The sequence below is a fragment of the Ambystoma mexicanum genome, chromosome 9 (assembly GCF_040938575.1).
Source record: "Ambystoma mexicanum isolate Mex_15411 chromosome 9, UKY_AmexF1_1, whole genome shotgun sequence".
NCBI lineage: Eukaryota > Metazoa > Chordata > Amphibia > Caudata > Ambystomatidae > Ambystoma > Ambystoma mexicanum.
This window is the reverse complement of record NC_090931.1, coordinates 180,048,762-180,072,881: the sequence shown is the minus strand read 5'-3', so window position 1 is coordinate 180,072,881 and position 24,120 is coordinate 180,048,762. Positions and strand designations below refer to the sequence as shown.

Here is a 24,120-nt window from a genome sequence, read left to right as displayed (position 1 = left end):
GCCCCACAATACCTCACTTCTAGATTTGTGAGACAATCCACCAATCACCCCTCCAGAATAGCCACTGCCAACCTTCTGGGAGTGCCTAGATTCAAACGCATGAAGACGGGTGGCAGCAGTTTCCCAGTCAAAGCTGCCCAAAACTGGAACTCACTCCCTACTTTAAGGGAAGACATGCCCTACCTTCGCTTTAGATCCAACCTAATCCAGTGGATTAAGGAACATGACATCTAACTCCTCACTACGCCCCGTTCTCACTACTGACCCTATTTCTGTATATAATTGCTTTCTGATGCCTCCTGCCTCCACATGTTCACTTGTATGATAATTTCTTAGTACTGTCTATTAATGTATTGTATTGTAATGCACAGCATTGTAACCTAAGCTGAACAATCCTCTTTATGCTTTCTGCGCCCAAATACCCTCCGGTCTGGTGCCCGTTATAAATAAATAAACAAACAATGCACTTTTTGGGTTGGCACGCCCTGGGGGACCGTAGTCAATTTGCTGGAACATTATGAAGAGTTTAGATTAGGAGATGCATGTTTGCATTTTGCCAAGTCTAGGACTTGGGTGGCTGGCAAGGCTCGACTAAGTTGCCCAAAGTGAGGTCAGGCATGTGGGTGGGCGCTGTTGGTGGTGTGCGATAGATTGCTATTATAGAGAGAGTCGATGTGTGACCAGCTATACCAGATTTATTTTGTAGGTATTCGCCAGATGCTAGTGGCAGAGGTGTTGAGGTACGCCAGGTATTTCAGTCCAGATTGGCTGTGTGTACTGCTACACAGAAAAACAAAGCCATAGCTGCATTCTACGGTGCATGGATACTTGGCCGTCCCTGCAGGCGGTGTCCACAGATGTGGTGTAAGGTATACGTACCATAGTCTTCTGGGTTATACGTACCGTAGCAGTGCTGGATGATATTCAGTTATATCGAAGTGTGGCACTGGCTAACATTCACAGTCCTGTTTAGATGTGACGCAAGCTTTTTGCAAAGTCTAGGACTTGGGTGGCTGGCTAGGCTCGACTAAGTTGCCCAAAGTGAGGTCAGGCAATCAAACTGTCAGGGTGACAATTGCCTGGCGAAAATAATCAAGGACGCAGCAAGAGACCTAGCGCAGTTCATTTCGAAACTAATGAATGCCTCCTTCAAGACCAACACCTTCCCTAACAAACTCAAAGACTCTAGACCCCTCCACCCAGACTAATTACAGACCGATCACCACGGTCCCCTTCCTCCTTAAAATAATCGACAGAGTAGCTTACCTCCAAATTCAGAACTACCTCGAAGCAAACCGTTTACTAGGCTCCCGACAATCCAGATTCAGGCCACAACATGGCACGGAAATGGCATTGATTGATTTAAAGACCCAAATCGACGAGCTCAAGGACAAAGGTAAAACAGCTATGCTATTCCTCCTCAACCTGTCGGCTGCCTTCGACTTGGTGGATCATGCAGTTTTATGCAAACCCCTTGCGTCAGCTGCCCATTTCTCGAGTGATGCTATAGCCTGGGTCCAGTCCTTCCTAGCTAATCGTACGATGATAGTCTTCTCCCCCTCAGCATCTGCAGGCCTGATCCAAACCACCTGCGGCATTCCACAGCGATCGTGCATCTCACCGACTATGTATAACATCTTTACCAAGCCCCTATTAGACAAATTGGACAGACTGGGTGTCACCTACACTAACTATGCAGACGACACCCAGATCCTCCTCCTCCCCCCCCCTCCCGCCCCCTTTCGGGCAATTTTGTCAAGGATACAGCCTTGGTAAACAAGAAATACCTCATCATTCAGACATGGATGGCATCACATGGCCTCTGCCTGAATGACGATAAACAGAGATCCTGATCTTGGGTTTAGATGCTAACCTAAAAAAACTTTGCTCCAGCTACACTGCATTCAATATTGACGGCAACACAATCAAAGCATTGTCTGAGGTAAAAACGTTAGAGTTGGGGTGGAGTCGAGGAAGAAACCTAAGGAAACAAGTCAACTCGTTGGCATCATCTACAGCCTACACCTGCAAACTTATCAGGGCCTGCAGACCTTTCTTATCTAAAGCTAATTGCATCACTCTTGCCAATGCATGAATAATGTCGAAACTGGACTACTGCAACACCCTATACCTAGGAGCCAACAAATAAATCCTAGATAAAATACAAACACTACAAAATAATGCCTTGAGAACAGCTCTGAACATAAGAAGAGACCATCACTGGCTACAAATAAGTGACCGGATCCTTCTCAAAACCGTATTACTCACCTTCAAATGCCTCAATAATGCAGCTAACCCATACTTCACAGAGAGGGTGATTAGGAGAACCTTGACCCGCCCATCCAGATCAGGCAACTCCTACTCCCTAGATTTAAACTAATCCAATCAGGTGGCTCTAGCTTCCCATTAAAAGCTGCACAAACCTGGAACGCATTACCTCAAGCCCTTCGAACTGACAAGCCATACCTCCCGATTCAGACGCAATATGCTAAACTAGTTACGATCAAATGACATCTGATACCTGGTTTCTATACCGTACTTACCTCTGCACCTGACCATGTATGTTTTACTGTACCCATTGTACCCTCCTTCAGGACTCACCTGTATTATTACTGTATTCACTGTACCTTTTACATGGAACTAAGCTTCAAGTATCCTTTTATCTGCTGCGCCCAGCTACCTAAGGGTTAAGTGCATGTTACCAAATTAATAAACAAACAAGCTAGTATGCACAGTTAAAAATACATGTGGCACTAGTTAACATTCACAGTCCTATCTAGATGTGACGTAAGCTAATAATCGCAGTTAAGACCAGAAGTGGCATTGGCTAACATTTGCAATCCTGTCTAGATGTGACGTGAGCTAATAATCAAAGTTAGAACTAAAGTGGCACTGGTTGACATTCGCAATCTTGTCTAGATGTGACCTTGACTAATATTCACAGTAAAACTAGAGGTGGCACTGCTTAACATTCACCATTCTGTCTAAATGTGGCTTAGGCAGCTAGTTACAATCCTCCCTAGAAGCGACTCAAGCCTACTTTTACAATCCAATCTAGATGTGATGCGTGCTAGTATTCACAATTATATCTAAATGCGGAAGTGGCAGCATTCATAGTCATGTCTAGATGAGACACATGCTAATATCCAAAATTCTGTGCAAGTGTGGCAGTGGCAATATTTATTACAGTCCTGTCTAGAATCGATGCATGCTAATATTAACAGTTATATCTCAATGTGGGACAGACCAGTATTCACAATCCTATCTCAGTGTGGAATTCATTAGATGTGACTTAAGGCAATATTCACAATTCTATTTAGATGTGACTTGGGTAATAGTAAAGTGGCATGGCTTCCGGGGTAGAGTGATTGCTCTGCTCCCCACACCTACCTTGTAGGTTGCTGCTGGTTGACGGCTGGCCACTGGCCTCCCCTGCTGACACCTGCAGACACGATAAGGAGCCGTTATTTTGGAGCCGTCCTTTGCCTTGGGGCACTTCGCCGTGGGGGCTGCAAAAGGCAGGGGCTTCCCTACTGAATGTGGTCAAATAGGGCTTCTCGCCCAATCAGGTGCCGGGGGTGGGGATGTAGGAGGGATCGAGGGGAGGAGGCATGGAAGTCGGGCAGGGATTCACACAGGCGCGAGGCGGCACAAATTTAAAACGTGAAAACCATTGCAGACAAAGGAGTGTTACATGGTCATGCGGGCTTGGATTAGAGAAAGGTGCTCACCAGCGAGCTTGGTCCTGCAGCTTAATGCCACGCCGTTTGCGGGCCCACACTATAACGCTAACAGTTTGCATAAACAAACGGGCCCCTCGCCCCATCAGGTGCCGGGGGTGGGGATATCCAGGATATCCATTTCCAAATTTATGGTTATAATGTAGCTAGTCAGTGCTGGGGGTATTATGTCCTTTTCTTAGGAATGATTTTTGCATCTTACAGTTTATGCAAATAAAATGAATGTGTCCTATGTTGCGATTGAACTCTTGGGTTTTTAAGTCTACCTTCTCTTAACAGCCAATCTGATTTGTTCAGTGGCTTGATTCCTGCATCCTTCTAAGCGCCTAAAGGACCCAACAGTCAAACCCTCAAAACCACAGCATACCAGCATTTCAACCTATCCCAATAGACCAACGTGAAATCTCCAAGAGACCCAACAGTACTAACAGCAACAGGGTTCCAACAGGGCAACACAAAAACTTGAGACATAAAATTAATAGCATCCACACGACCCCCCCAACAATCCCCAAAAAACCATAGACCTAACATTAATAAGACAATTCCAACAACCAAAGAGACGTAACCATCAATCCAAAAATCCAATATGATATGGCATTTATAACGTGCCTATACACAAGTGTTTCAAGGCGTGATAAGGCAAGGGAGGGGGAACAAAGGGAAGACGGACAACGATCCTACTGGGCCAGGTGTCATTCAGGTCATGCAAGTGCATGGGAAGCGGAAGGAGGAGAAGTGCGGGGGAAAGGGGCGAGAGGACAGTGCAGTACATGGGATAAGAAAATAAATAACAATAAGTGAAGGTATGGCTATCAGGTGGCAAGTGCAAGAGTAAGTGCTGACTTCGGGTGTCAAGTGCTGGTAGTGGGACTGTAGGGCTACAGAAAACAGTCCCCAAGAGTGGGGGTTGCCGGGAAGGCAGTGCAGGGGTGCGACTGGCTGGGGAGGGGACCTGGGCCCGAGATCAGAGGGTGGCCAGCTAACCTTTGCAGTTTCGGTGTCAGCCAGGAAGTCGGCAAGGGAGAGGAGGAGAAAAGCAGACGCAAAGAGAAAGGTTTTGAGGTGCTTCCGGAACCGAAGATGATTCTCCACAAGTTTCAGGGAGGCAGGGAAGCTGTTCCAGAGGGAGGCCCCAGCTGAAGAAAGAGACCTACCACCAACTTGTTGCTTGAAGAAGCGACTGATCCTGAGGGAGTTTGAGGCAGATGAGCGAAGAGCTCGAGAAGGAAGGTATTTAGGAAGAGAGGGTTTAAGGTATTGAGGCCCCAGAAGGCCTTGTGGACGATGCAGAGGGTTTTGAACTTAATCCTCGCAGCCACTGGGAGCCAGTGCAGATTTCAGTCCTGGAGAGATACGATCCCTGGGCTTGAGGCCAAGGACAAGTCTTAGTCCTGTTCTGAATAAGTTGCAGAGGGCGGAGAGTAGAAGCAGGCAGATTTAGAAAGAGGCTGTTGCAATAGTCCAGCCTAGAGAGAACCAGAGCTCTGGAGATAGTGAGCTTCTGGGGGAAGGAGAGGAAAGGAAGAATACCTCTGAGGAGGTGCAGCTGGTAGTGTGACTTCTTAGAGACGTCAGAGATGTGAGGAGAAGGAGAGTGTAGAGTCTAAGATGACCCCGAGGTTTTTAGCCTTGCAGGTGGGAACAGGAAGAGGGCCAAGAGAGGCCGGCCAGAGAGCTACAGGAAAGGAGGAAGCGGGTGTGCCAATGAGGAGAATCTCAGTCTTACTGGCATTAAGGCAGAGGTCATTGACGGCACACCACTCCTGGATAGCAGACAGACAGAGATGAAGGAAGTAGAGGAGGAGGCCGAGGGTAGCCTGAAGATGAGCTGGGTGTCGCCCACGTAGCACTGAAATTTGGGGTAAAGAGCGGCTATGCGGTGGGCCAGGAGTGCCAGGTATTGGTAAAACAGCCAGGGAAAGAGGTTAGACTCCTGGGGGACACCACAGGCAGAGAAAAAGATAGCAGAGAAGAAGGACCCCAGTTGGACCTGGGAGTGTCGGTTGGAGAGGAAAGATTTCCGCCACGCCAGAGCCTGACCAGTGATACCAAGGTTCTCATGGAGACGGTTGTGCAGGATGGCATGGTTGACAGTGTCAAAGGCAGAAGAGAGATCAAGCAGGATGAGGACGCAAGGGGTGTTGGAGTCAAGGTTGGAGAGCAGTTCTTCACAGATGTTCAGGAGAGCAGTTTCCATGCTTCTGGCAGCTCTGAAGCCAGACTGATGGTCATGAAGACAACTAACATATTCAGTGTGGAGATGGCCAGTTTCTCCAGGAGCTTGCCCAGGAAGGGAGTGATGGAGATTTTGGGGGCGATAGTTAGCCGGGCAGGAGGGGTCGGCAGAGGGTTTCTTAAGGGGGTGCACAAGGGAGTGCTTCAGGGGGGATGGGAAGACTCCAATGGCGAAGGAGTGATTGCAGAAATCATCCAGGGCAGGAGCCAGGGAGTCAATGTGGTCCTTGATAGTTTTGGAGGAACAGGGGTGAACCTGTTTTGACGAGACTTTCATAGATCAGACTTGTCTAGAAACCTTGTCTGCGGAGAACAGGGGAAAGGCAGAGAAGGAGGGAGGAGAGATGGCTGCAGAAAGGTCAGAGGAAGAGCAGGGAGCGGGGGAGGGAGGAAATAGGAGGAGAGAGAGGACAGGATGCCCTGAGTTTTAGAGATGAAGTGAGAAGCCAATGCCGTACAGAGGGCCTGGGAGGGGACAGGAGAGGTAGAGACTGCGGCAGGATTGGCCAGTTCCTTGCAGATTTTAAAGAGTTCAGCCGAGTTTTTAGATGCCGCAGAGACGCGGGCTTGGATATGCACTCTCTTGGTTAGGACATAGAGCCTGTATTGCCTTTGCAGACAACTTGTCAGAGGATGTACATGAAGCACGCCATTTCGTCTCGGCCACCCTACACTTTTGGGATGACAAGGTCTGAATCGAACCAGTAGTTGCACTTGGCTTTGGGCTTCAGGCGGATGCCTCGTGACGGGAAGGATATCAAGAGTATCAGATATAGCAGAGTGGAGCGCGGAGAGGACTGTCAGGATGAGAGTCATCCAGCGGGGGAGGGGGTGGTTGAGAAGGTGGTGGCAAAAGCATCAGCTGACACGCGCTTCATGGGTCAGATGACCGAGAAGGTGGGTGGCAGTGATGGAAGTGGCTTGGCCTGAGGGTTAGGGAGGGTGAGGTGGGAGGAGAGGAGAAAGTGATCACTCCAGGAGAGAGGAGTGGTGATAGGGACAGAGAGGGGAAGGTCTGAGGAGATCAGAACATCAAGAGTGTGCCCTGCCGAGTGAGTTGGGCCAGAAGGGAGAATAGTGAGTGAGAGAGAGTCGCAGAGGTCGCAAAAGAGTCCAGACGGAGGACGGGAGGCATCCAGGTGCATGTTGAAGTCTCCAAGAAGGAGGAGTTGAGTAGTTGAGGCCAGGAGTGAGGCAGAGAGGTCCCCCCACTCGGAGAGGAAGGATAAAATCCGACCAGGTGGCTGATAGGCTATCTAACAGCCACAGGATCCAACACAGAAACCCAAGAGATATAACGGCTGCAACAGAATACCAACACTGACGCCAATGACTCCAAGATCCTAAAGCTCTGACATGAATAACCTCAGAGACCTAATTGTACTAACTACTCCAGGAGCCAAACAATCTGCCACAAAAAAAAAACACAGTAGAACCGGACTGTGTTAACTGCCCAAACTAACCAAACGGCTCACATTAACCCACCACGGGATTCCAACAGTCCCACCCCTCCTTCCTTCAGCATCCGCACCTTTCATGCATCAAGCACACCAGCACCTACAAACTATCATACGTTGGTCACCCCGTCTAACGCCATTTTCCTCCTCTATTGTGTACAGGCACGGCCCCTAACCCGTTACCTACCAATCAGAAAGGAGGACTTCGACCTAAAGACTCACATCGAATCATCGGGCCACAGTGTGGACATGTGCTGCCACGTCATTGTGACTGAGAAGATGTGCAAGGGTTACCTGACCAAGATGGGAGGCAAGATCAAGTCCTGGAAGAAGCGCTGGTTTGTCTTTGACCGACTCAAGCGGACTCTGTCCTACTACGTTGGTGAGGCACTTGGCATCTACATGGTCACAGCCTTAGGCGAACTCTCCTCTGCTTGCACTAAACAGTACACCATGTCTCGTTGGGGAGTGAAAGCTAACGCAACACTTTCCCTATTTACGCAAGTGCTCACTCGAATGCTTTGTCTCACGAGGGGGAGAGTGAAACTCAATGATGCTCTGCTTACAAAAGGGAGAGAACATGCACTCCCCCTCTTAAACGAGGGTAGCGCCTTAACTGGACCCGGCTCTGTTTATACGAGGGAACACGCTATCCCTCACACACTCTCTCTCACTCTCACACACACACTCTCACTCACCCACTCTCTCTCACACACACACACACACTCTCTCTCTCACCCTCTCAATCACCCACTCTCTCTCACACACACTCTCTCTTTCTCACACACACTTGCAAGAGGCTCACCGCCCAACCAATCTCGCTGGAAAGCATACACCCTGTCTTTCGTGGAGGCTTAAAAGCACACCTGGGACATGTACCATTCACATGCAAGAGCACCCAGGCTCTGGCATGTGTGTAAGACTCCGCTTCTCTTAAGCAGTGAATGGTGCCTCACATGAGCTGGTACAACACTTGCAAGCATTTCCCTTGCAGATGGGTGCAAGCATCTCTGAGGCATGACTTCCTGATGGGATGAGAGCAGGATTGGGTTTGCTCCGCCGCCTCCAGTGGTCATGAAGGAATGACCACACAATTGTACTAACTAGTTTTTCTCGAGGATTTCATGGCATGCACAAAATGCAAGTGATGCATGCATGCAAGCACACACGCATGACTGCTGTCTTTCCTTTTTATGGACAGATAAACATGAATCCAAGCTGAAAGGGGTGATCTACTTCCAGGCCATCGAGGAGGTTTACTACGACCACCTGCGGAGTGCTGCTAAGGTGAGAACACCATGCCCGAAAGGCCGCCAGGGCACGGCCTTCACATTCCGCCTCTTTCACTCCTTTTAATCTTCCTCATTTCTCATTTTCTCTGTGGATGGGTGTCTTCTCTCTTTCCAGAAAGGAATTTTCAACCTGAGCCTGGCAAATGTATGTATCCTTAGTTCCGCTGTACCGGCCCCATATTTTCTGTATCTGCCTTTCTATTCTGCTACCCTTCGCCAATTGCCCTTACTGTATCTGACCTCGCATTCACCTACACTGCCCTGTTGCTGTACTCCCTCCCACCCCTCCACCACTCCCTCTAATTCCTTTGCCAATCCTATGTTTGATTTTAAAACTAAACCTCTCCGGAAAAATGTCTTTTAAAAATAAATGTATAGGAACAGTTGAACTTAATTTTTTTAAAAAGTAGAGGAACACTGCTTCCGCCCGATTCGACCACTGCCCTATTCTCCCTGTCTCTTGACCCTGGATGTCCCCTCCCCCCTTGGATGTCCCCTCCCCCCTTGGATGTCCCCTCCCCCTTTGGATGTCCCCTCCCCCCTTTGGATGTCCCCTCCCCCCTTGGATGTCCCCTCCCCCCTTGATTTCCTCCCTCCTCCCTCCTCCCTCCCCCCCCTTGATTTCCTCTCTCCCCCCCTTGATTTCCTCTCTCCCCCCTTGATTTCCTCTCTCCCCCCTTGATTTCCTCTCTCCCCCCCTTGATTTCCTCTCTCCCCCCCTTGATTTCCTCTCTCCCCCCCTTGATTTCCTCTCTCCCCCCCTTGATTTCCTCTCTCCCCCCCTTGATTTCCTCTCCCCCCCTTGATTTCCTCTCCCCCCCTTGATTTCCTCTCTTCCCCCCCTTGATTTCCTCTCTTCCCCCCCTTGATTTCCTCTCCCCCCCCTTGATTTCCTCTCCCCCCCCTTGATTTCCTCTCTCCCCCCCTTGATTTCCTCTCTCCCCCCCCTTGATTTCCTCTCTCCCCCCCCTTGATTTCCTCTCTCCCCCCCTTGATTTCCTCTCTCCCCCCCCTTGATTTCCTCTCTCCCCCCCTTGATTTCCTCTCTCTCCCTCCCCTTGATTTCCTCCCCCCTTGATTTCCTCTCTCTCCCCCCCCTTGATTTCCCCCCCTTGATTTCCTCTCCCCCCCCTTGATTTCCTCTCTCCCCCCTTGATTTCCTCTCTTCATCCCTTCCCCCATTGATCACCCGCCCCCCCCCCCCCCACGATCCCTTCGTAAAGTCCAAATGTCTTCCAATTTACAGTATCCATTCAGCTCCTTAACATGCGGTTTCCCTTTCGTGTGCTTTCTTCCTTGCTATGCCAATAACATCCACGTACTATCTCTGCCATGACTCCTTACTACTCCTTACCTGCCACCTAATTACCAGATTTACAGTGGACCAGTGCCCCCCCCCCCAATCAGCCTCCTCCCGCCCCTCGAGTGTGCTGATTTCTTTGCTGTGTGATTTTGTTTGTCTTTGCTGTGTTGAGTCTTGGTGATCGTCAGAAGCCCTTGCGCTCCTTGGACTGTTTTCTTGGTGCAGAGAAATGGTCACTGCATCTTCTCTGTGGATACTGTATTTTGTGGATGGTGGGCACACGTGTACAAGTACATGTCCCTTACATGGGTCTGCTTCTGAATGTGTGAAATTCCTGGCATTGGAGGGATTTAGAAATAGTTTTGCCTTTGTAGGGTGCTGTGCATGCTTGCATGTTTGTGGGACATGTGTCTAGGCTCGTGCATAGACCAACCCTTTTAGTGACCTGTGAAACCTTTTTGTATGCGATTCTGGGCAAATATTTGCATGGTCCAGTGTGAGTCATCTGCCCATGTGTGGCCTATTGTATGTGTAATTGTTTGCATGTGCCTGTGCAAGAAACCCTGTCTGGGTGGTCAGGGACGGCGGAATGGCAGAAGGTTTGCCCAGCTTTAGGGTGCCTCATTCATCCATACTGGATGGGGCACAAAGTGAGAGCGTACAATGGGGGCAATGGAGGGGGGTGTGAAGGTTGTAGGGGCAAGTGCATCGACAGCATTCCACACAGCAGGCCACCTTTTGGGATGTCACAATGTGCCACAGATCACCATAGAGGCAGCACTGCACCAATACAGCACCAGACAGTCTTTCCAGGATTTCGTTTGTTTCCTGTCCATGCCTTCTCCCAAAGATCTCTTGGCTGGTGCTGGTAGCCCCTTTCTTTCCTGTATTGCTATGGTTGAGGGGTAAAATCTGCTCTGACTCTGCCGGGGGACTTTGGCACGTGACCCTTAACCTCCGGCCCACCCCTGTTTTCCATGGAATAGACAGAGGCTCTACTTTGCCAGGTTGAGCGTCAGCAGGCCGCCTTTGTCTGGAACGGAATCTTTCCCAAAATTGGGTTCATCCCGAGGTTAGCTACCTTGTATTTATAGCGTAATAGGAGTTTGGGTGTGGCTGGCCAGCTAGGAGGATGGGAAATGCACCAATCCAGTTGCCAGTGTCCGCGTGTCCCTCTCCTTTAGGATGCTGGACATCTTCTGACTCTTGCATGTCTCCCCGGCAACTTCACCTGTATCCAGATACGACGCTGCACATCCCCCTTCTATGCCCGCTTCAGACTCCTCCTGTGGCCATGGCACAGTCGAATAAGGGCACGGGTTTGCCATTGAGCCGTAGCGAGTGCAGTGCATCCATGAAATGTTGCCCGTGTGATGTTTAGCGACTGGTTTCCTCTCGGGTCCATCCAGGTAGCTTGACACGCCATTAGAAGGCACGTATACACATTTTAAGATGAAATATTTCTCAATGCAAATGGGGATGTTAACAAACCATCCATGTAAGGCACGTACCTGCCTGTTTTGCACATTTTAAATATGCAGCGACTACCTCCAACAATTAAACAAAGATGAATGTCTGCCCCTTGGTGCCACCTGCACAGCTGTATTGGGCGTGTATTTGCCTACCACACACACGGAGTCCACTACTCTTCTATAATATGGAGGGAATCTATAGGATTACAATAACAAAAACACAGTTTTGTACATAGTACGCACAAAGTATATTAGAACAAAATACTTTTGCTTTAAAAAATATATTACTACTTGCATAAAGTATCCCACCTGACAGTAACTCGTATATAACTTATATGTAGTTTTACTTAATAGTAGAGAGTAAAATACTGTCTACTTCAAAATCTCATCTGAAGCCCCCCCCTCCCCCCCCCCCCCCCCCCCCGGTCAAGGTGTCCCTCTGAAGTGCTTGTAAACCAGCCCTGCATAGTCCAGGTGCTTAAAATAGTCTGACCACCAGGGAGACTGCAAACCCACAACTTTGAAGGCTGTTCTCCGGGTCGCTGTGATGGGAATTCGCGAACTTTAAGCTCTTACCCCTTGAAAGCTTGCACCTTTTTTTCTTACAGACAAGACAAGACTGCTCTTTGGGCCTTCTCCCCCCCCACCCCTTCCCCTTTTCAGATTTCCATATCAATCGGAAGGTTGGTCTACTTTACTTCTTTCCCAATCCCATCTTCGGGGCATAGTGGACCTTCTATAATATACATGCCCACAAGGAAGAGAACACTGTGTTCAACGCTCACCTCTGCAATGTGTGGAACCTGAAATCACAGGTTCAAATACCGACCACACTACCTCAGCCCTTCATCTTGCAGAGATTTATGAATGGAGTAACATTACATTTAGTAATGTGGCCTTTTATTTCAGTGCCTGGAAGCAGGAGTGATCTGGCATCAAGTGCTATATAAAGTATATTTTTCTCAAGGTTACTCTTAACCGCAAGATGGCCAGTGGTGGTGATTTCAGGAAGCGGCCCATTCCATCCCAAAAATATTTTTAAATCTATGATTTGTGAAAAAAGGAAACACAAATGAAGAAGCGACCACAATGACTTCTTTTTGCTATTTAATGCTTTTCAACTCCTTCCGTCAATCAAACCTGCTTCTAAGTAGAAGGTGATTATTAGTATGCAGCACTACAGGTCCACCGAGATACCACACTAACTTTAGAAGTCCACCCCTAAGATGTAAGGGACCTTGTGCCCAAAAGTTCACCAAAGTTCCATATGCTTTTTTGAGATAGGAACACATTAGTGTAGGGGCTCTGGGGTCCAATGAAGAGTTCCAAGTGGTAGAGGACAAGTTGTTCTAAATAACAAAAGTGTCCCTGACGTTTGAGTGCTTGCGCGAACAAGCAATGGCAACGCCAAACTGTTGTAAAAGTGACCAAACCTTTAAAAGGGGAAGATAGGGTTCAGGTAAGTAATGTTACAACTCGCCCCCCGTAATCTGATTCTTCATAGGACTTGGCAGATCTTCTGAAGAGGGTCCGAGGTCGCTTTTCCTTCCATCAGCTTCAGCCCTTAATGTCCAGGGACTGCAGGTTCGAGCACTTCTCTGGTCGGCGACTAATGCTGATACAAGGTCCTCGGGTTAGAGAATGGAGAAGATTTTGATGGAGGGCCCCTCTATGCACTGGATTAGACCGGGTGCAGGAAAGCTGTTTCGGACGATGGCCACCGATGCACGGTGACACAAGGGGACACACTTGCCACAGTTGGACTTTGCCTCCCATCTCTGGTCCTCTTGATGCTGGAACCACGAAATTTGGCAGAGGTGAGTCTTGTAGCATAATCTGGCAATTTCCCCCAAGTTCCAGGCCTCAATTTGAGCAGCAGTGTCTGCAGCACAGTAGTCTAAGCTTGTCAGCCACTGGGCGTTCCAGAGGTACTTCCGAAGGCTCTTCCTCGCAGGACTCCGAGCTCACCTCGAGAATTGGTGTCCCCTTAACTGCAAGGGCCGTAGCTCCTTTGCAGGACTGCTGAAGATCACCTACAAGACAGGACTCTTCCAGGACAGCATCAGAAGTTGGTCACCAGGTCTTTGTCCAATGGGTCTATGGTCTCCATGTGTCCTGCAGCTGGACAGGATGCTTGGCTCCTTTTGGTTTCTTCCCGGATCTCTCTAGAGTGGGTACAGGGGTCCTTTTCTTATCCAAAAGCCAGGTAAGAGCTGACACTCCCACTAGCCAATTAAAGAACACACACACACACACACACACACTCACACTCACACTCACACTCTCTTCCAATCAGGACCACTGGTGGCCCAACTCATGAATACCATTCAGACACCTTGAAGCTAGTTTGTGGAATGGCACCAGACAGTGCCAACCCACTTCCTGGCAGCAAACACACATGGCCCTGCAGTAGCCCGTGAAAAGCCTCTGCTTTACCAGGCACTGGGAGCCTATATAAGGATTTTCTTGGCCTCACAGACCTGGAAGAAGGGTTAGAGACAAGATGGCAAAGGGACAAGTGAAAAACCATGCAGCACGGCCATGTTTGGACACTAGTCACAGTTGGTAGCCAAACGCGGTAAGTCTAAAGTAAAATATACCAATACATAGCAAAACGTAACTGCTGCCACCAGCTTGTCCATTTGGAACACCTAGAGTTATCAAAAACCATCTGAGTGTTAGTCTACGGCAAAAGAAAACGTATACTCCATTGTAAGATGCATTGAACAATGATTAAAAAGTTACCCAAGTGGTAAGTTACCAAATGTGGTAACAAAGTAACAAGACTAAGGGAAACCATGTTTCCCAGTACGGACAGCCTGAAGGACATGTCAGTTTCCCCATGACAAATGAATGAAAGCCGGAGGCTTCACTGTACTGCAACCAGTAGGTCAGAAGCAAAAATAAAAGCAAAACATGTAGGGGTCCATAGAAATGGAAGGGACGGTGTTGTAGAGAGAAATCTTTCTTAGCATCCTCTGCAGAGGAATGGATAACTAAAAACGTAGTTGGGCTTAAGGGGTTTTAGGGAAAACCATAGCATCGTTTTGTGTCCATGGTTTGGTGTCTCAGCATCTGTGTCCTACATCCATAGACATGCCCACATAGTGTTGGGGGGCGGTGGTTGGCGCATGCGACTCGTGAGTGTGCCTTTTGGAGATTGCCACGCATTACTGCATGCACCACTTCCACTCTGCATTTGGTTTAGAGTTTTGATTGGATGATGTTGCTTGCACCTGCCCTATGTCCTCCTCTCCCTATGCTCCTTGTCTTTCTCCCTCCACCTATGTCCATCCCTTCCCATCTCTCAGCTGCCTCGCTTTCCTGATCCTTCTGTCCTGTGCTACTCTCCATGCGTTGCCCACTTCCTCCGCGTGTCTTGTCCTTCTGCCCCTGTCTCTCTCCCCCGCCTCTCCTGTCTTTTCTGTTTTCTTGCCTTTCATCCCCTGCTTTCTACCCCACCTTTCCTTTCTTTTCGCAGCTGTTAATAGACTTCTTATTTTTCCGTAGCAGATCTCAGACTTTCTCCCTGCTCAATTCCGGAAAGAGGTTTGTTTTAAGGGAGCTTTTTCGTGCCCATTGCCTGTTACTCTACAGCACTGGGTTTTCTTGTGTGTTGGTCTCTTGTGTCTGGTCATTAGGGCTGGAAAGGTTATTTTGTCGGACTTGGAAAACATCCACATTTTCATGTGGTTATAAGGTTACTGGATGGTTATTTGGTCCTTTAAATGTCGATCAGTCCTGTTCATGAGCCAGGGTAGACCTAGAAAAACAGTACTATGTCGTGCATGGATTGGAGAGGGAGTTTGGCCGGTTGGGCCTGTTATTTGGCCTATGAAAGGTGGAGCGGGCCATTTCTCCCACCCGTGCTAGACATAGAAAAAGAATGTTGTCTCGAGGAGGGAGTTTATAAGAAACATGCCCCATTACCCCTAAAAACAAAACCTGCGCCAGGCAATATATTTATTGGCTCTGGAGGGCACAGGGTACCTGGGAGGCTAGTGCATCAGATCTTCTTAAAGTTCAATTTTCCTTTTTAACCCTCCCTGACCCGCACTACACAGTACTCCGTTATGTCTTTTGCTGGACTTCAATTAAGAGCAGCCTGCTCTCAACTATCGCCACTGGCTCGTTCTCGAAATCGGCAGCCCAAAATGCTCTGCAGAAATTGAGTTGCACGAATTTTATTTGGAGCTGGCATGCATTAACTATTCATTTTTCCCAGACGATCACCCTTAACTAGTGGTCAAGGGACTATAGAAATACTTACGTTTCATGCCTACTCTTGTCATACAAACCATACACGGTCTCCAGCATTATGCTTGCTTTCTTGGTCCCAAGAAGAAGGGAGTCCGGAAGCGGAAGCAGCACAGAAGGATGCCTGTGAGCTCTGGCGCACTATAAGAAGATACATAAATAAATAAATACATAAGGGACCTTGAGTGCTGGATCCCAGTCAAGCCCTAGAGATAATGGTCCAGCCGCTTGTGGCTTGCTCCCATATTCTCGTTGCTTAGGGTCCTACCACAACTGATCATACACTGTACCTGACAAGTTACGTGGGGGAAATCGGGCGGCATGTGTGCTTGTGACACACAGGTCTACGGCTCTGCAATGAGAAACACTTGCATGCATGGTTTCATGAATATACTTTCTTACATGTTACATTTGTATTTCTAAACTTCCTCGTACATCCCACCCCCACCCCACTTTTTACAGAGAAGCAGCAGCTGTTTTTAAAGGTGTAGAATGGACCATGCACCTGTTTCTTCCATGAGTAGTGAGGTCTGATTCTCCTGTCCTTTTTCTCTCCTACAGAGTCCGAACCCAGCCCTCACCTTCTGCGTCAAAACTCATGACCGTCTTTACTACATGGTGGCACCGTCAGCGGAGGCCATGAGGATATGGATGGATGTGATTGTGACCGGCGCCGAAGGCTACACACAGTTCATGAAATGAGCAGGGCACGCGAGGGCTGTCGCGAAGACTGTTCATGGAAGACTCTCTCAGACCCGGCTTCCCTAGGAACATCAACGCTCCTAGGCTGGATGCGTCTCCCCAGTGCCAAGAGAACCTAGGACGCCTCTGAGCAGATCAAGGAGGAGGCCCGTTACACATGTGCCTCAAACCCGCGAATCGGGGTTGAACGGGTGACCTATTAGGGCGCCAGCAGGATCCACCTATGGGCCAACAAGAATGCCAACCTTGGATTCAACATGGCTGCCCAGCATGGCCTCACAAAATGGCCTCTTTAAATGGCAGCCAGCATTCCCTCATTCCCCCCCATGGCTGCAAACATGTGCATCTCGCTGCCTCATCAAAGAAAACATGATTTCTGGATGACGATATCCCATCTTAAGACCTCGGATCAAGTCTAGCGCGGACATCAAATGATGACTAGGCTGTGGTACTCCTTCCTCTGCAAATGGACAAGTGACTTTGAGAAAAACAAATAAGAAAATGAGAAAGCCAAGAGGAAAACACTATGAACACATATCTTATCTTTCCCTAGAGTCTAACAAAGTATTTAAATATTTTATTCATTTAAAAACGAATGAGAAACTTTTTACTGATTTTTATGTGCAAAAAGGAAGAAAAAAATGTATTTTTTCATGCAACACTCCAGGTGGAAGAATTTCTCGGTTCTCACAGGACGGACAGTTCTGGAGCGCCTTAAACATTTGCAATAAAGACTGTGTTTTCAGGGAAAATGTGCAAGAATGGACTGTCCACACGGCTGGACTCTTCCCGGACCGGGCATTCTGTGAGGGTCTGGGTATTTGGTGTATCCGTTGAGAGGGGCCCGTATTTCACTGAGATTTTTTTCCAAAGGTTCAACTTGGAAGGCGGGTTTTTATATATGAAACTTTTTTTTAAAAAAAAAATGCTTATTAATTCTCGTTATTGCCATCTATAATACGCTAAAGAAAATGGTACAAACCGATCCACCAAAGAGTTGTTACCCTTATAATGGGGGAGAGGGGTGGAGCCTCTAGCAGTGGGCGATCTGGCTTGGGCTGTGCGTGTTTGTTGGAAACCCTCCAGCTGGCAGGAGCCACGCGGATAGGGGAGGATGCCCCAACACCTTGGCGGCAACATGTAGGCAGGGCTGGAGCGCCCTGTAGCGGAACCCCCGCCTACCTTACTAAGACTGGTGCATTCTGGCATCACTCGACTGCCACTCAGATGGAGCGCACTCTTCAGGCCAGTGGATGCCTGATACCCATCATGCATTGCTTTCTGTGTTTCTTTTTTGTTGTATGTGTCGCCGCAGCAGCCAGCCACCCTGCGCGGCCTGTGACTTTACCGACTGGAGTTGCGTTACCCAATGCTGCCTGGGGCAGGGATGAACCTTGCCTACTGTGTGCCTTCCCGAATATTATTGCGGTCGTGAAAAGGGTGGGTCTGCTGGGGAGGGCGAGGGGGACCTAATGGTGCTGTAACTTTGTTTCTTTTTTTTCCTACTCTTGAGACGAGAGGCTGAGAGTCAGTACTTGTGTTCTGGGAGGGTTTCAAGGGGTTCCATTTCGCTTCCTTGATGCCTTTTGAATTTTGGTGGGTGGTCTTTCTGACCTTCTGTGGTCTGGTGGCAAAAGGGTCACACATCCTTACGTTTTAAGCCTGGTTGGGTTTAGGGGGTTACAACCCCTTTACCAGAGCACCTAGTCCAAGGTATGCTATGCCGCCAGACAATTCCTTAATGGAACCCCTCTTTCCCCATTCTCAGGACCTTCCTTCTCTTGTGAAGTTGCTTTCCAGAAGCCTTGATCTAGTTTTCTCTCATAGAAGATGCCTGTTCCTCCTTGCAATCTTGGTCCCTGGCCAAGTCTGGGGTACTTTTGGGTGTCTGTGCCTAGTCTGCTGACCTCCTCCACACTGAAACCTGCCCTTCTTACCTCTCCATCCGCGTCTCGGGACCCTGGGCTGGCTTTAGTGTTTGTAAACAGGTTGGTGAAAAATAAAAGCTGTTTGAGAAAACATCAGGCTTTTCTGTGTCTGATAATGTTTCCGGTCTGAATGTTCCTGTCCTGGTAAGTGTTTCTGCCTTTCCATCGTGTGAATCCTGTTGTGAAATGTCTGGCTGCTTCTCTTGCTCAGTCAGCTGTTGCTCTGCCATTATACCACCTCATCAATAGGCTAAGCCTAAATAAATGGCCCGCGTAGTAGGTCACACCTGAACAGTTGACCACGCGTACACTGTGCCGTAAGCCACCGACATTTCCTAATTTGACTGTACACACTCCTTATTGGTCGTGAGCCCCCCCACCCCCCTTCTCTTGGTTAGATTTCATGCTTTAATAAGAGTCAGCACCCATTCTTATTAAACCACATTCCCGCTTTAAACTGCATGGCCACATCTCCCAGTGCAGGATAACCAGAAGGCTTTAAGCCACTCCTCATTTCGCCCCCCTCCTCATTTCGCCCCCCACCTCATTTCTCCCATGGCATCACACCTTTCCATGGAAGTATACTTTTTCCTATGGACACCCGGCCTCCTCAGCCTAGTCTGTCTTTTCAGGTCACAGCTCCTCGTTGGACTGCATCTCCTTGGACCTCCCCTCTTCCACATGAGCACATACGGTTTAACTTCACATAGAGTTGGGGGGTGAGGGAGGGGTCTCAGCGCTAGTCATTGAACAGCCTAATGAATGGGCGTTTAAAAAAAGCAAAATGTGGAGCTACATGACATCAAAGTAGTGGGCGGCAATAAATTGGCCAATCAGTTGGCAGTGGATTACAGACGTTGGCAGCTCGTGCTGTAAAATGCCAGCCTCTATTTGAGGAGAACTAGTTCTCCATTAGACCAGTCTCGTGTTGGGTCGCACTTTACCATTGCATCACAGCCACAGTGCCTTGCCTGGAAAAATCTGTCGAGATGCACATGGGTGCAGAGGGGATGCAGACTCGTTGCGGTCTTCGATAGCATTTTCTTTTCTTCATAATCCTTGAAGTGCAGTGCCCATGAAGATTTTCTCACCCCATCTGCAACCACAGTTGTGTACAGTGATTACTTCAGTCTCTGTTGTTGCAGTTGTGTTCTTTTGGTAATGATCTTCCACCTGTGGTGTCAACTTGGAGAAGCTTTGTGGGTACCCATACATGTAGGACAGGGATAGTAAGACCGGAACACCCCTGTCAATACTTGCATTTTAATTAACAGTAAACAACGTGTAATACTCTGGGTCAAACACCATATGGCAGGCTATACATAGCATGTGATTCTAAACGGATACAAGCTCCACAAAGACTGTTACTGATAAAGTTTGTCATGCTAGCTGTCTCTTCCTTCCTCCTCTCAACCACCCCTGGGCTCCTTTTGTAGGGGCAGAAACTCCCTGGCACCCCCTGCACGCCATAGGCCTGGTGCCCTATTTGTTCCAACCTTGATCTGCCAGGTCCCATTTATTTCCTTGGTTATCTTTTCTCTTTCCATGGCAGGTAATGTGTTCTCCTGAACTGCACCTCTACTCCTGCCTGCCTTCAGGTGGACCAAATGGCATGAAGGACCCTTACCATTGTAACCTGGTGTTAGTTTCACTGCATAGATATGGGGTTTGCTTAGTAAATCGGTTGTGAATTGTCACACTTTGCCCAATTCAGATTTAGTGGTCGGGTTCTGCACTTTGTATATCTTGTCATTGCATGATTTGTGTTCAAGTTTGGATGCTTCGAATGACACCCATCCAATCACAGACCTATCAAGCATTATTTCGGTTTTTCCCCCACTGTGGTTGGGTAGCCCATTTGTGCACAGAGGAAAATACTTGTTCGTAAATAAAAGATGCAAAGTGTGATATTTTATGTCATTACCATAAACTGAAGGCTTTTTATTCCCAAGCCTGAAAGAAGTAATGACCATGGGAGCCAAATGGCCAGGGTACACAATAGAATTCCTACACAAACGTGCTTCCACATAGTAACAGATTAGGGATGCTCGCCAGCAGACTTACAAAATATAGTGCTTCCAACTGGTAGGCATTTGCCCAGAGAATGGCATTGGTATGAGGAAGTTGCCATCTTAGGCAAACACGCACACTGCACATCACTCGCTAACAAAGCTAGAAACTCAATACCCTCTGACGACAAACAACCCAAACACTGGACACTGCCCATCCGGGCACAACAAGCCCAGTGCACAAAACAAAGCACATCCAGAAACCTCACATGCACAGACTTCAGTTCCTCCTGATTCTACGCGCATCAACGGAGGAGTACAACATCTGTTCTATTGCACCGTCCCTCACTGACCAATGCAACCCCCATTTCCTTACAGAGCCGTGTGAGAGCCTAGAGACCATGAAAATGGCAGCGGTGTGCAGTAGAAATTAACTTAACATCACAGTGAGAGCTAATTCGGAACCAAAATATACAAGTGCTTAGGCGAAAAGATCAACACTGAGATGGTCAGAGTTTGAGGATACAATCTTTATGCAACAATGTGTGACAAGCACACTTCCCAAAGGTTCGCCAGACTCCAAGTAACTCAGAGCTGGCTTCCATAGAGTGGGAAACCTGGAGATGAACTGTGTTTTCGGCATTTGTGAGGTAGCTTTGGGTTAGGAATTAAAGGTTATTGTCTGCTATCTGCTGTTGTGGAGCTGTTTCTGGTGAAATACAAGCACCATATGTGGCCAGTGGTTAGCTGGTTTTCCTGTTCCCATCAAAGGGTCTCATATAGAAATGGTGATGGACTTTGCAGAGTCTCAAAGTTGGAGCCACTGAAAGATACAGGAATAGAAGGAAGACCCTGGATATGTGTGCAGTCTAACCTATCTTCTAGAAGGATGACCCTGGATATGTGTGCAGTCTAAGCCGTCTTCTAGAAGGATGACCCTGGATATGTGTGTATTCTAACCCATCTTCTAGAAGGATGACCCTGGATATGTGTGCAGTCTAACCCGTCTTCTAGAAGGAAGACCCTGGATATGTTTGTATTCTAACGCGTCTTCTAGAAGGAAGACCCTGGATATGTTTGTATTCTAACGCGTCTTCTAGAAGGATGAACCTGGATATGTGTGTATTCTAATGCGTCTTCTAGAAGGAAGACCCTGGATATGTGTGTATTCTAACCCATCTTCTATAAGGAAGACCCTGGATATGTGTGTATTCTAACCCATCTTCTAGAAGGAAGACCCTGGATATGTGTGTATTATAACGCGTCTTCTAGAAGGAAGACCCTGGATATGTGTGTATTCTAACCCATCTTCTTGAAGGAAGACCCTGGATATGTGTGTATTATAACGCGTCTTCTAGAAGGAAGACCCTGGATATGTGTGTATTCTAACCCGTCTTCTAGAAGGATGACCCTGGATATGTGTGTATTCTAACCCGTCTTCTAGAAGGAAGACCCTGGATATGTGTGTATTCTAACCCGTCTTCTAGAAGGATGACCCTGGATATGTGTGTATTCTAACCCATCTTCTAGAAGGATGACCCTGGATATGTGTGTATTCTAACCCGCCTTCTAGAAGGAAGACTCTGGATATGTGCATATTCTAACCTGCCTGCTTCAGTTGGGGGCTATTTCATGAAGAATACAGAGGTTAACCGTATTATGCTCTGGTGAAATAGGCCACAAGGGATCCTTAGGAAGCCTCCCACATGCCCCCAGACCCCCCCCCCTTTTGCTGGTATTGACCTCTTCAAAATGTGTTGGCTAGGTATTTCCCAGCTGCAGTAAATCTGGTGATTTCTGGCGCAGGGTACAATTGGGTTTGAAAGAAAAAGTAAACGGGGTGAATTTACGAAGTAAAGCAGCGTCTCTACGGGGCTCCCGGGAAGGTGGAAGCACCCAAGGGGCCTTCTAATTGCAGGAGACCTGGTAGCCAAAGCCTCTGAGCTGCCGAATGTAAACCTATACAATACGAATGGAAAGGAGGAACCAGAAAAAATATATAACGAGATGAGCAAACGCATTGCAATAAAGAAATGAAGGCAATGATGCGTTACAGAGATGTTGGGAAAGTTCATGGTGCTCGCAGCCCTGGGATGAGTGGATTGTATAAAGGGACTGGTAGCCATTGAGCTAACAGGACGAGTGTTAAGGGGAGCATTTAACGAGCTGGGAACATGGCTTGAATGGAAGATGTGCACAATGCCATGGCCATTGCTGTGGATATTTGCACTTGGGACCTGAGCTAAACCTTCCTGCACCCTTTGCAAGTTCACTTACCCCACCCTAGCTCCTTTATCCTGTTCCAGGCTCCCTTCCCGGGTCAATCTCCCTCCCCACCCCCAACCCCCCACAGATGTATTGCTGTATAATTCTGAGGGTGAAGGGTGGTAGGGTATATTTTGGGAAATGTAAGTCTGTTATCTTGTCTCAGAAATACCTATTGCATTTTAATGTGTGGGTGCAAACATATATTTCTGATGTTTGTGAATCTGTTTAGAATCACTTGCTGTGCACATAGTCCAACATCTAGAGGTAATCGCAGAGTATTGCATCTTGTCTTTCGAGAATCGAAAGGGGACGTCGACATGGGCGTGCTTGTAACTCTATCCGTGACGTGTAGTGTACCCAAAATCCCTCATGCGTCGAGGTCCCTCAGATAGGTTTTTTCCACCCAGCTAGCTAGTCGCCTTATGTGGAGCTCGGAAATTGCTTTATATTTCATTGTCCATGACCCTCGTGATTTAATATTAGTCGATCCTTCACCGATGTCTACTCCAGAAAGAACGCCGAAGACGACTGCAGATTTTGGAAGCTGGTGCTCTGGTCGACCGCGTGGACTCGGCCCCCCGGCCAGGCCTACACAGTAGGGAGAGTGGGGCCCAGGGTTGTTTCTTTTTAAAAATGCATTTCCTTCTCCCCTCTCTTTTCCATTCTGGTTTCGCTGTTGCTAAAATGTTGCCCTCCTTGCAAATATCCATTGAAACACACACACCGGAGGTGTAATTAAGTATTTACCTTGTCACAACGAGCAGTGCTGCAGGTCTTGCCAACTGTTACGTCCAAAGATAAGAGAACGACGGTTAAAGTGGTGGGTGGCCTATGCCAGGCAGCAGACCAAGAGCATCTCCCCCTTCGGCGCAGGCGCCTCGAGTGACGAGGGTGTAAGCGACAGCCATGGCTCTGATGCAGAAGCCATTGACCTCTCTGCAGAACACCCAGGCAGGCCACCGGTTCTGCTATGGGGAGACTACACTCTGGTGACAAGGACAAACGCACACCACATAAAGAAAAACATACAAGCCCCCAAGCCGCCTCAACAGGCCACAAACTCCAACGACAACTCTGAAACTTTTGGCGAAACCCACTGATTCCCCATGATCGGCCGCTGTCCCCGCAACCATCCATACGGCATGCGTCCGGGCATCCAAGTCAAAAGGGCCTCAGCACCAAACATCATAAGAGTGCTGAGATGCCTCATAAGAGCCCACCAACGCCAAAGGTTTTGGTGGCGCCGAAAACGACGACAAAGCCGTTGGGCCCTTCAAAATCACTGCCAGATACGCCAGAGATCCGCGAGCGTCTGGCAAACATCATCTCGGTGGCAAATAGGCCTAAGGACACGTTGACGGACACAGTGAGACGACAGAAGGTATAGAAGAATATTCAGAGGGTTCCCAACCCATGTCTAAGACACTGGCAGGCAAATCTCAACTGCCTAGAGACTC

General features: G+C 48.3%; 1 protein-coding gene across 19 annotated transcripts in view; it reads left to right on the top strand.

Annotated features, from left to right (window-relative positions):
• PHLDB1 (pleckstrin homology like domain family B member 1) overlaps positions 1–18,477 on the top strand; it is a 500,781-nt gene extending 482,304 nt beyond the window's left edge. For 5 of the 19 annotated variants that reach the window (XM_069614414.1, XM_069614415.1, XM_069614427.1 and 2 more), the window contains 3 exons: positions 7,595–7,814; positions 8,634–8,719; positions 16,318–18,477. In XM_069614414.1, the coding sequence (XP_069470515.1) occupies positions 7,595–7,814; positions 8,634–8,719; positions 16,318–16,458 (447 nt within the window). In that variant the 3' untranslated portion in view covers positions 16,459–18,477. Of the gene's footprint in view, positions 1–7,594; positions 7,815–8,633; positions 8,720–8,839; positions 9,224–15,009; positions 15,049–16,317 lie in introns of those variants that run through there. The other 14 variants (XM_069614416.1, XM_069614417.1, XM_069614409.1 and 11 more) reach the window with 8 other exon arrangements.
• Positions 18,478–24,120: the final 5,643 nt, after the last annotated feature.